Consider the following 13,086-nt stretch of genomic DNA (forward strand, 5'->3'; position numbering starts at 1 on the left):
AGTGAAGTATTGAGGACACAGAGAAGAGGCAGAAGAGTCCAGCTGGTCTTTGGAGCATCTGCAGGTGAGCTGGGAATGAACACCTCCTGTTCCTTTATCATGAGTCCTGATTTCGAGCCTGTCAGTTTGCATCCCTGGTCTCTTCAGGGCTTTGTAGGTATAATCACAGACCCTTTGGGTCACGTGAAGATGCACCAGAAGATGAAACTGGATTGAAGCAGGAGTCTCCATCTTGAATAAAGGGAGAAAGAGAGAGAGAGAGAGAGAGAGAGAGAGAGAGAGAGACTGACTGGACCAATCATGACAAAAACAAGAAAAAGATAAGCCTGGAGGCAGTGCTTTATCTTATACCATGTGTTTTCAAATACTTCCTGATGAGCCTCCTCAGAATTCCACAAGGTTGGGACTTCCCTGGTAGTCCAGTGGTCAGACTCCACGCCCCCAATGCAGGGGGCCCGGGTTCGATCCCTGGTCAGGGAACTAGATCCCACATGCATGCCACACTTAAGAGCCCACACGCCGCAAGGAAGATCCTGCCCTCGGCAACAAAGATCCCACGTGCTGCAACTAAGACCCAGCACAGCCAAATAAATAAATAAATATTTTTAAAAAATTCCACACAAGGTAGCCTGGGCCAGGAGTATTCCTATCTGGCATGAGGAGACCGTTTCAAAGGAGTTAGGTCACTTGCTCCAAAGAAAACAGCAGGTTGCCTAGTTACTGCGTCACACTTCTACCCGGATGCTGATAGTGGTAGGTGGAACAGGAAATTGCCAAAGAGTCATGGTGTGCTCCAGTCAACAAGTTCTGGTTCTAATTATCCACAAGTCTTATATGGCTGGCTGAGGTGTTCCAGCAGTCCCAGTCTCAATGATGTCTTGTGCAAAAATTTGATAATGCTCACCCTGCCTGCCTCTATTCCATGAATCCATTGGGGGAATATTTAGCAACATGGACAGTGCATCTACGAACGTAGAGTTACACTCAGTGTGATGATCTCTAGGCCCATCCATGTCGTGCAAATGGCATTATTCTTTTTTATGCTTGAGTAGTATTCCATCGTGTATATATAGCACATCTTTTTCTGCATTCATCTGTGGATGGACATTTAGGTTGCTTCCATTTCTTGTAAATATAGTGCTGCAATGAATGTTGGGGTGCATTATCCTTTCGCATTATGGTTTTCTCTGGATATATGCCCAGCAGTGGGATTCCTGGGTCATATGGTAGTTCTATTTGTAGTTTTTTAAGGAACCTCCATACTGTTCTCCACAGTGGCTGTATCCATTTACATTCCCACCAGCAGTGCAAGAGGGTTCCCTTTTCTCCACACCCTCTGCAGCATTTGTTGTCTGTAGATTTTCTGATGATGGCCATTCTAACTGGTGTGAGGTGACACCTCATTGTAGTTTTGATTTGCATTTCTCTGCTAATTAGTGATGTTGAGCATCTTTTCATGTGCCTCTTGGCCATCTGTATGTCTTCTTTGGAGAAATGTCTGTTGAGGTCTTCTGCCCATTTTTGGATTGGGTGGTTTGTTTTTTTGATATTGAGCTCCATGAGCTGCTTGAATATTTTGGAGATTAATCTCTTGTCGGTTGCATCGTTTGCAAATATTTTCTCCAGTTTCTATACTTACGATCTCTGATCATTTTTAAAAGAAATGGTCATAGGGAACCAGCACGTATTAAGGCATGGTAGTTACTGCCCCCCCACCCCCCCGCTTTCCCCGCCACTTCCAACTTCATTGCTTTCCTGGATAAAGCTTCTAGATGGGAGAGTAGGGCCATGTTCCACAGCGTCTTTGGATTTCAGGAAAAGCTGAAGCAGCGGGCTAGCCATTCCCAGGAGAGGAGAGAAGGAGAGCCCTGAAACCATACTGTTTGGGCTCATGAGAGGAACAGAAACAGATGCCCTGTGGGCGCTCCTTGACCTTGATGTCAGTATGGCACGAGAACTGGGTCCTTCCCCCGAGGCAGTTTCTGGTCATTGAAATATGCAGGGGCTGCATAATTGCTACATCTGCTTCTCCTGGGATTTTTTAAAAAGTAAATTTATTTATTTATTTTTTTGGCTGAGTTGGGTCTTCGTTGCTGCACGCAGGCTCTCTCTAGTTGCGGCGAGAGGGCCTACTCTTGGTTGCGGTGCGCGGGCTTCTCACTGCGGTGGCTTCTCTTGTTGCGGAGCACGGGCTCTCGGCACGTGGGCTTCAGAAGTTGTGGCTCGCGGGCTCTAGAGCGCAGACTCAGTATTTGCTGCGCATGGGCTTAGTCGCTCCGCGACGTGGGATCTTCCCAGACCAGGGCTCGAACCCGTGTCCGCTGCAGCGGCAGGTGGATTCTCAACCACTGTGCTACCAGGGAAGTCCTCTTTCTGGGATTTAAATGGGCCTTGTTCACATTGCATTTTGGAAATCACCTTATTAACAGATGTCTGCCCCAGCTGAACAGCTGACTCAACCTAGAAGTTTGTGTGTGCAAAACTCATGATGGCCTTTTTCCACAACAGAACTTGTTATTTCCTTGTGGACAACATAGAGAAATGTGTGCTGGGTGTCAACACAATCAAGGATTACCGTGCTGGCTGAAAACAGTCATGCTCAGAGAATGCTGATCAATGAGTCGAGGTCAACCTGAAGGAAGAAAGAGTGCCAGAATCAGTATTTTTATCCCCAAGTTGGAGGAAATTGAGAAAGAGTGTTCACCAAAACTAGTTGGGGTAGCTAATATATTAGGTAGAAGAATCAAAACTCAGAACGATACATATAAGATGTCATAATATTTTTTATACAAAGAAGAATTTTAAAGATCCTCAGGATCAAAATTATTTAAGTTCAAATGGAGAAGATATTCATTCATTTAATAAAAGTTTGAGCATCTGATACGTTCTGTGCATGGAGGTTAAGTGGTGATCAGGATAAACAAGGTTCCTGGCCACCTGGAGTATCCAATCTACAGGGTAAAACTGAAAATAAGAAAAAAACATAATCATGACAAGATAATTTGAAGTACTAACAAAGGAGACTGAGAAGTTGCATGCAGTGAATGAGATAAGAACATGTTTCCGGAAGAATGGAGGCACCCACTGGAAGAGTCCCATCTAGCCAGGTGGCAATGATTTGTGTCCTTGACAAGGACAGTTTCAGCAGGGTGATGGCGACACAAGGCTTATCAGAGCAGCCTTCAGACAGTGAGGAGTGAGGAAGTACAGGCAAGTATGGACGGCTCTCCCAAGAGGTCTTGCTAAGAAGGGGAACAAGAAAATAAGGTAGTGGCTAGAACATGTGTGTGAACCAGCAGGAATGATGTGGGTCAAAGGGAGATATTGATGATGCAGGAGAGACATTTTTGGAATAGTGTCCTGGGAAGGAGGAGATGGGACATGAATTTTAAAACTTTATGTTCAAAAGACTTTCAGACTTTAGTTAGCCGTAAGTTCAAAGTCTCCCAAGGTTCCTCAAAAAGTTTTTCATTCATTAATCAGCACATTTAATCTACTCCCGCTGTAGTCATGGCCCAACAGAGGAGAAAAATATATTCCTATAATCCAGAGTACATTGCAACTGTAGTAGGTCCTAGCAAGGGGAGGTGGATGGTGCCATGAGACTGTCATTTGGGGCATTTGACCGATTGGGGAGATCAGAGGGGGCTTCCTTGAGGAAGCGATGCTCAGGTTTTGAGCCAAATGGTGAGTAGGCTGTAGCCAGGCAAAGAGGGTGCGGAAACAGCATGTGCAAAGGCCCTGCATTGGGGGGGAGGGCCTGTGAGAGCAGTGAGGCTGGAGACGGAGAATGGGGGCATACGGAGGGAGATTAGGGTGGGTCTAGACAGGGCCTCAGAGGCCACGTCAAGGAAGTCTTAAAAACTAGATTTCTTAGAATATCACTTCATTCCCACTAGGACAGTTATAATTTTAAAAAATTCAATTAAATTTTTAAAAGTTTTAATGGAAAATAAGTATTGGCAAGGATGTAGAGAAATTGGAAGCCTCAGACACTGGTGTCGGGAATGTCAAATGGTACGGTTGCTATGGAAGACACTACTGTGGTTCCTCAGAAAGTAAAACATGGAATTCCCACGTGACCCAGCAATTCTCCTTGGTATATACACCCAAAAGAATTTAAAGCAAGGACTAGAGCAGACACCTGTACACCAGTGTTTACAGCAAGATCATTCACAATAGCCAAAAGGTGGAAACAACTCAGATGACGGCTGGATGAATGGGTAAACGAATTGTGGTCTCTCCAGACAATGGATATGTTTGGATATTTGGATATTCTGTCTCTACAGTGGATATTCTATTCATACAATAGAATATTGATCAGCTATTTTAAAAAGGAATGAAATACTGGAACGCGCTACAACCTCATGCTAAGAGAAAGAAGCCAAGGTACAAAGGCCACCTACTGTATGATTCCATTTATAATGAAATGTTCAGCATAGACAAACCCATAGAGACAGAAAGCAGATGAGTGGTTACCCAGGAGGATGGGGAGTGACTGCATAATGAGTGCAGAGTTTCCCTCTGGGCTGGGGAAGATGTTTTGCAACTAGATAGTGATATCTGCACCACATTGTTAACGTACTAAATACCAGTGAACTCTCCACTTGAAAATGGTTAATTTGATGTTGTGTGTATTTTACCTCAACAAACAAACAAAAATGCCTATGACTTAGAATGTTTTCAACTCAAGAGAAGAGTTCCAACCTAAGCAGCTGGAGATTTACATCTTACTCAGAGCCCACTACCTGAAGAGGAACTTTGCAAAACTAGAGAATGTCACCCATAGGACCACGAGGGTGGAATAAAAGGAGCCTCCGTCACGGATCGGCGCTGGAGGCTGAGAGGCACACAGTAACCTGGAGTGGAAAACATTTTAACAGTCACATTTGTTGAGAAATAATAGTAGTGAGCTTCCTGTCCTGAGAAGTATCGAAATACACCCGAAGGGCTGACAGCCACAGACAGGCCACGAGGAATTCCTGAACGTGGACGACTAGACTGCCGGACTTAGAAAATTCCCTTGAACTCAAAGATTCTATGACACATTTACAAGAATCAGTCGGGAGGAGAGAGCGGAAAATTCTAGCCCAGAGCAACATTATGTTTTCCAAGAGGCTACCCAAAATGTTGTTACCAGGCAAGTGGGAAGTGTGGGATGGTTAAGAGAAATCACTGTCAGCTAATGAAAATGATGGGCTAATTCAACAACTGTGAGCTGGGTACATTGTTGCATTTTACATTTCCTCTGCAAAAGCAAGGACATGCCATCAGATTAGCTGTATTCTTGGGTGTTCGCTGACGCCACCCTGTGAACTCTGATCTTGATTCGTGTGTGGGGGCAGCTCAGCCACAGTCCGAAAGCAGAGTGTCCTGTGAAACACAGAGGTGGACATAACCCAGGTTGATGGATCGAATTGCTGAGTACAAGCCAAAGGGAAACCACCTGCCTTTCGCCCTGCCTCGTAGAAACACAGAAGGAAGCGACCTGTGTATTAAAGGCAGGATCTGCTTCCAGCCAGCTTTGATGATGTGGCCATTTCCCCCATTCTCTAAGCCACAGCTGAACTGGAGACTGATTCTGAAAGAAGGCCCCAGAATGGAGCCCTGCTGAGGTCTTGCACTTGTCGCTCGTAGCCCAGACCAGCAATCTGACAATCCGGGCACATTTTCTATGGATGGTAACGAGGTGGAGGGGACGGATTTGCCATGTGCTCGGTGTGCGACCTGGGACACACGACCTAATATCTCTAAGACCCCGTTTCTTCATCAAAGGAAAAGTGAGGAAAGGTCAGGACGCCATAGATAACCGGGAAAGTGTCAGAGGGACTCTCGGGGCCTTGCCTTAGGTGCTCAGGAAGAGGACCTCGGGAGAGGACCAGGGGCACAGAGAGCTGGGACCCCTCCACCTGTCACCTGCAGGTGACCAGAAGACCCACTCGAAGAGTCACACAGGCTCTGTTTTCTCCCACCCTGGGGGGTGATTAGCCCCTTAAAAATCAGGCAGGCAAAAGTCACATCTTCTCTTCCATCCCAGAGTTGAGTGTGGTAAAATGTAGGAGGGGAAGGCAAAGTTGAACATCTTGGGAGTGCTTTAATCTTTATCTCAGCTTTGTCTCCAAGATCCGGGCAGCTCTTCCTTGTGGGTCTTCCTCGCGGGCTGCAAAAGGTCCCCCAGCCCCGTCCCTGCTGCCCCCAGGCTGGGCGCTGAGGGTCCCTGCCTTTAGAGTGCTATGCTTTTCACTGTACTTCTTGTCTGCCCTTCTTGCATTCAAGCTGCCTGCTCTCAGGATGGCTGATCACATGTAGGGCAGTCAGAAAACCATCTAGAGTCACACTCAAGGTTCGGAGTGATCTTTAGTCCTTGGGGGCATTTGCAGTCTTAAAAGATGTGCATTTGGGCTTCCCTGGTGGCGCAGTGGTTGAGAATCCGCCTGCCGATGCAGGGGACACGGGTTCGTGCCCCGGTCCGGGAAGATCCCACATGCCGTGCAGCGGCTGGGCCCGTGAGCCGTGGCCACTGAGCCTGCGCGTCCGGAGCCTGCGCTCCGCAACGGGAGAGGCCACAATAGTGAGAGGCCCGCATACCGCAAAAAAAAAAAAAAAAAAAGATGTGCATTTAAGCTCATTGTTTTCCTAATGAAACGATGAACTGTCCAACGACATAGGAAAGTTAATTGTTGTTAATTTCCCGTCGCTTCTTGCTACATTGGGCTACATTTGCTTACTACTCAAGGCCACCTGACCTCCATCCCTCACCAATTAGTAAATAAACATCCAAATAAAACACTGTAATAGAAGAATGGAAATCAGTAACCTCTCTCCACCCTCTCGCACAGATGCCGGGCCAACTGAAGGCTCCCCTGCCTGCCTAAGAGAAAATAAGGAAAAAATTTGGACCATCACTTCCAGTCCCTTTTGGCACTGCGGGATCTCGGAATGCCCTCACCTTAAAGCTGCTTTCTGGCTACCTCAGGGACCCAGCAGCCTCCCCAGGGTAAAAGGCAGAGGTAACAATACTAACTTCACCAGCAACAACGTCTGCATCAATGCCTAGCATTTCTTGAGCCTCCTTTAATCCCTATAACAACTATATGAGGGAGGGACCATGATTATACCCATTGTACACATGGGTATGTCTGGACATAAGGTCTCAGGAGCCCAGAAATCATAGAACTAAACACCCAGTGGACATAGGTGCTTTACTTGATTACATACCTATATTTATATTTATCTATAAATAATACATAACGTAGCTGTGATAACAATTAAACGGAATAGTAGGGCTTGATGAAAAACAGCCTCACGGCCCACCTCTCCAAACGGATGGCCTCGCTCCAAGAAGCAATCTCTCGTAATTCTTTCTTGTTTGAGTTCCTCTGGAGATGCTTCCGCAATCTAGACGCAGGGAGGTGAGACCGTTTGGATACTGGCGTGGGCATTTGGCGTTGTCACTGTGATGGGGAGGGGGCGCTACTGGTATTTAGTGGGTTCAGGATGGGCTGACAGGCGTGCAAGGCACAGGAGAGCCTTGTACAATCAGGACGTGTCCCCATTTCTTCATCAGTTTTTTAGCGTCCTCTGGACATTTATATAGCTGAAAAATCTGCTTCTAGTTATCAGCACCTAAGAAATAAGTCCACCTGACATATACACACAAGATACTTTGGGGTGGTTTTAAGAAATGTAGATTTTTTTTTTTTCAGGACTGCAATTGCCATGTCAGTTGAGGGAAGACTGCACTTTGTTTTGCTTGAAACCTTACCAAGTTGTTCGCCATCTTGGAATGTCACGACACTGATGGCAAGACCACCCCTGGTATTTGGCTGACCAATACAATACATCTTTGTAGGGCTGGCGTCTTAGCTGTCCCACTCATAGGGATTCTACAACTCAGTTGCTCCTCGGATGACTTCATTCCGTCTGCCGGGGCCTGAGTGTTCACACATCGAGAAAACACTATTCACTTGAAATGACTTGCAGTTCTTCTTTATATGATAATTGAGGTGTTGCATTGATCTTTTCTTTCATTTGGATTTCATTTGTGGAGTGCCAAAGGGGCGTTATACATGTTTGTTTATAAACGACATCAGATCTGATGGGGTTGGGAACGATGGCTCTGATCTTGATAATATGCTTAATTCTCTCTTTTTTGATTGATCAACTTTAGACAGTACCTACTGACTCCTTGACGTGAATGATGAGGACCTACATCACTTACTTCATCCCTCCTCACAAACCTCTACTTCTTTTTCCATCAAAGTTTGACTGTATCCTCTGGTCCCCTCTTGAGCAGCTGAGGATATCAATAGTGCCGCTTTTTCATTCATATTCTCCCATGTCGCCCTTTGTGTCATCTGTGCTTTCATTGGCATAGTCAAACATTGTCAAGGTTTGCTAACATTTTCATTTAGTTCTGCAAACAGAACTCAGTCTTTTTTTTTTTTTTTTTTTTTTTTTGCTTTGTCATAAGATGACTATAAAAGTTGAAAACCAATTCATGGGCTTCCTGTTAGTTTGAGAAAGCAGCTCTCTTTCTGAGTGACAGGAGAAAAGGCTAGAAAGGCTAGAAATTATGCCTGATGTGCTGAGAAAGTAACTAGAGAAGCAAGAAGCTGAGAGGAGATTTTAAGAATCAAACATCAAGGAAGATTCTGCCCATTAAGGAGATTTTTGCTGGAGACACAAGCCTCATGAGTAATCATGAAACAGGAAGCAATGATGTGCACACGTGTGATTAAATGCCCCCCAAAAAGATTAGGGCGGACAGAATGTGTCCTTACAGTTTGTAATTAGTTGTACTCCTAGATGAGGCATTGAGCGTCAGTAAGAACGCAGATCGAATAAAATCAGTTGGAAATATGATTTCATTCATAGTCTAAAATTAATAGGAGACTGTCTCTACTGTGGAGTAAGATACAACTATATACTTTTTTCCCCTGATTATAAAAGTAATCTTGCTCTTTGTAGAAGTCTGGGAAAACACAGAAGGGTATTAAAATATAACTAAAAACTCCATTAATCCCAGAGATAAACCCTGTCAATATTTTGGTATCTGTGAATATATTGATATATTAGTAAGGGTAGGGCCACTGCTATGACAAATAGGCCCCTGAATACATAATGGTTCAGACATCACAGCAGTTTATTTCTGGTTCACATAAGCGTCCAGGTCAGTTCCGGGCTGTCAGTGTATTGGGAAGGAGTGAGCCTCTGCGCCAGAGTCATTCAGTCACCCAGGCTGGCGGAGGCAGTTCCTTCCATCTTCAGCCTGTGGTCTCCGAAGGCACCCTGGGTGTCAATGTCACGTTTCAGCTGAGAGGAGGAGGGGAAAGCATGTAGAAGCACATGCTCTGGAGCTTCTGTGGATAAGGCCTGGAAGTGGCAGACATTACTTCTGACTTCATTGGCTAGAACATAATCACTTAGCACCTAACTGCTAAGAAGTCTGGGAAATGTAGTCCAGCTGTGTGGCCAGATAGAAGATAGATGTTTGGTGAATAAGTAGTAATCTCTACCATAGTGTATTTTCTTTCAGTCTTTTGCAGTACATGTATATATGTACATATGAATATGACTAGGATCATATTGCACATTCAGCTTTTTGCTCTGCTTTAAAAATAATAAAACAATCTCTGACCACTTTCCCACATAATCCTTTGCAAACATGGCTGCATGATATCTGATCATATACAGCAGGGTTTCTCAACCTCAGCACTATTAAAAAAATATTTTTTATCGGAGTATAGGTGATTTACAATGTTGTGTTAGCTTCTGCTATACAGCAAAGTGAATCAGTTATACATATATCCACTCTCTTTTATTTTATTATTTAGTTATTTAGTTATTTCGCTGCGCCAGGTCTTAGTTCTTTAGCTGTGGCACGCGGGATCTAGTTCCCTGACCAGGGATGGAAACTGGGCCCCCTGCGTTGGGAGCATGGAGTCTTAACCACTGGACCACCAGGGAAGCCCCTATCCACTCTTTTTTAGATTCTTTTCCCATATAGGACATTACAGAGTATTGAGTTCCCTGTGCTATGCAGTAGGTCCTTATTAGTTATTTATTTTATATACAGTAGTGGGTATATGTCACTATTTTTTGACATTTGGGGCTGGATCGTTCTTCGTTGTGGCGAGGGCCGTCCTGAGCGTTGTAGGATGTTTAGCAGCATCCCTGAACTCCACCGACCAGATGCCAGTAGCACCCCCTCCCCAGGTGTGACAACTAAAACTGTCTCCAGACATTGCTAAGTATCTCCTGGGGGGCAAAATCATCCACAGCTGAGAACCGAGGCGCTAGATCAATGATAATTTATGCAACTGCATACCTTCTGTCAAACAGTTGTTGCCTCCTTTCTTGTTTTTATTGTTTGATTTGCTCTGACATCTTGCTCTGTGCTAAACATCTTTTTACATTAATTTTGACTGAAACAGTCATTATTTACTCAGGAGGGAGTCCCAGAAGCAGATTATTAGGCCAGAGGCTATGAATATTTTTAAGTGTGTTGATACATCCTGCCAAATATCTTTCCAGAAAGGCTCTACCAATTTACTCGTCCACCTGCAACGTAGTTTTGCTTTATTTTTTAAAGATTTTAGTTGTATGAGAAAAATGGGTTGTTATTTTAAAATAGCATTTCTTAGACCGATAGTCAAATAGGGACATTAGCTCTCCTCTGCACCGGGTCAGTAGTAGCTTTGCTAATTACGCAACTGCTGTTTTGTTTCTCTTAAGGGTTTGAGGGACAATTGCTCGTTGAAGTCGGTCCATGACATTTCCAAAGTGAGTAAAAGTTTCTATTAAAATGTGGCTTTCCTTTGACAGTGTGTACACAACGGCTATAACTTGGTTTTTAATCACAGTATCCCATTGTGACTGGCTCCAGTATTTGGACAGCTGTTATTTCTTTTCTTTGGTTAAAAAAAAAAAAAAAAAAAAAAATTCAAGACTTCTAGGGAATGACGGAAAGTGGACCAAAGGGTTTACTTTCATCTCAGTGCACACAGTCTATTTCAGATTGTGCGCCCAGGTCCCATTCTGTTGTTTTCACTGTCTCCTAGGAGCCTCCCAAGATGTAGGAACCAACCAAACCGAACGCTGTTCCCTAGACCAGGACTGAAATGAACTCCTCGTGGCCTCTTCACCCACTTGCACGTGGTCCCAGTTATTGTTAACTGCAGTTGGCCTCGTTCAAATGGATTACTTTTCTGTAACAGGAGGACAAAAAGTTAAACCTGTGAGCTCCCTGCTGTTTTATTACTGCATGAAGATTGGTTAGGAGTGAGTGTTCCCTGTGGGACTGTGAAAATGAGCCAGTGATCTGCCTAGCACAAATCTCTGTCCTTTTCTGCAAAATATTATTAGGCTTTCTAGAGCTTTGCCTTGATAAAATCTTTCCTAATCCAATAAATTTCAATAGATGAAATGTTTGCCTCCTGCACCCTTTCTCAGTCCTGAAGCCTCCTTCTTCTGGCTTAAATGTCCCTTAAGTGTACTAGCTCTTGGTACTGTTTATGTCACACTGCTCGAGTAACTCGATGTATTTTCAGAACAATGAAAAAGCACAACATAAACTATCAGGGGGGAAGGTTGGGCTTAGAAATGTCTCAGAAAGCATTAACCAGAGTAAAACTGCAGGGATCTCACAGCTTTGCTAATACCTTTGGAGACAGGAAAATTCTTGTCTAAGGAGACAGAAGGAATTTAAGACCTGGACACTGTTAAACCATTAATTCATTTACAGGCTCGAGCAGGAGGCCTGAGCCGCAGAAGAAGGGGTGCCTTGGGTGGGTCTGCAGAGTCTCTCGGAGCCAGCCAGGGGTGGGCTTCCAGGGATCGAGCAGGCGGATTACGGACACCACCAAATCTGTCACCACCCCAGATGGGAGAGTGGTGCCGTCTGTGCCCTTCTAAGCCCATTTGTTAACCACAAGTCAGTGTTGACGACCTTGGCCGCACATTGGAATCACCTGGGCACCTTCTGGGGGCACGAATGCCTCGGTCCCGCCCGCTGAGGCCCGGATGAAACGGGTTTCAAAAGCTCTCCAGCTGATTCCAATGTGCAATCAGGGTGGAGACCCACCGAATTAAGTAGCTCCCCGCAGCCCTCGCGTGAACAAAAGGTTCCGGGACTGTGGATTGGGGCAAGGCTGCTCAAACACAGGGGGTCCCTGGAGCAATGCCTCGGGCCTCGGTTTCTTTATCTGCACAATGGGTGATGACTAGGACTGCAAAGGCCCCTCCACCTGTAATAGTTCTCTTCTGGGAGGCGGATCGGCGCCTCCGAGATCCTGGCAGCCCACGCCCCTCTCTCCCCATCCCCCCGCTAGCTTTTCCGGTTTCCGCGCCCCTTGGCGCTCGCTCGGGGGTCCCAGAGGAAGCCGCGAGCTTCGCCGCCGCCTCGGCGCGCGCGCTGCCCGGTTGGGGCCCCGGCTGCGGGCGCACAAAGCCCCCGGCGCTGACGTCAGGGCCCCCGTCGGCGCGGCCGGCCCCCAGTGCAGGCGGAGCCGCGCCGTGCTCCCACCCCGGCCCGGAGCGAAGACCAGCAGCCAGCCCGGCAGCCCAGCGCAGCCCGCCCGCCCGCGCACGTGCCCGCCGGACCTGCAAACTTGTGCCACCGGCTCTGCCCGTCCCCGGGGAGCCCGAGCGCCCGCAGCCCGTGCCTCCCGCCCGTCTCCAGCCATGGGTAAGCCAACGCGCTGGCCCCGCGCCACCGCCACTAACACGGCCACGGCCTCGCGCTCCCGCCCCGCCCCCGCTCAGGTGGGGCCTCCTGCGGGCACCTCCGCGACCCGGCCCGGGTGGGAGGGTGGGGTGCGGAGGTGGAAGGGGCGCGGCGCAGGTGTCCCGAACGCCCAGGTGCGCATCCCCGCCCCATCTCGGGGGCGTCCCCACCCCGGCGGCGCTCGGCTGCGCCCGAGGGCGTGCGGCTCGGCGGAGGGGAAGAGAGGGAACCCCGGGAGAGGGAGCCCAGGGCGCGGACGGAGCGTCCCGGTTTGCGGGCTCCTGCTTTATTTTCAGGGGGTGGGAGAGAGTAGCTTCTTGCCCTTTTCCCGGGACGCCCTCCTGTCGCCCGAGCTCCCA

The 13,086-nt window shown here is 47.0% G+C and overlaps 1 protein-coding gene across 2 annotated transcripts in view; it reads left to right on the plus strand.

Moving 5' to 3' along the window:
- Positions 1 to 12,380: 12,380 nt before the first annotated feature.
- GPM6B (glycoprotein M6B) overlaps positions 12,381 to 13,086 on the plus strand; it is a 162,518-nt gene continuing 161,812 nt past the window's right edge. The window contains exon 1 of one of the 2 annotated variants that reach the window (XM_067023512.1): positions 12,381 to 12,688. In XM_067023512.1, coding sequence (XP_066879613.1) covers positions 12,685 to 12,688 — 4 coding nt within the window. In that variant the 5' untranslated portion in view covers positions 12,381 to 12,684. The remainder of the gene's footprint in view (positions 12,689 to 13,086) is intronic. The other variant, XM_067023511.1, reaches the window with a different exon arrangement.

This window comes from Kogia breviceps, chromosome X (assembly GCF_026419965.1).
Source record: "Kogia breviceps isolate mKogBre1 chromosome X, mKogBre1 haplotype 1, whole genome shotgun sequence".
Lineage (NCBI taxonomy): Eukaryota > Metazoa > Chordata > Mammalia > Artiodactyla > Physeteridae > Kogia > Kogia breviceps.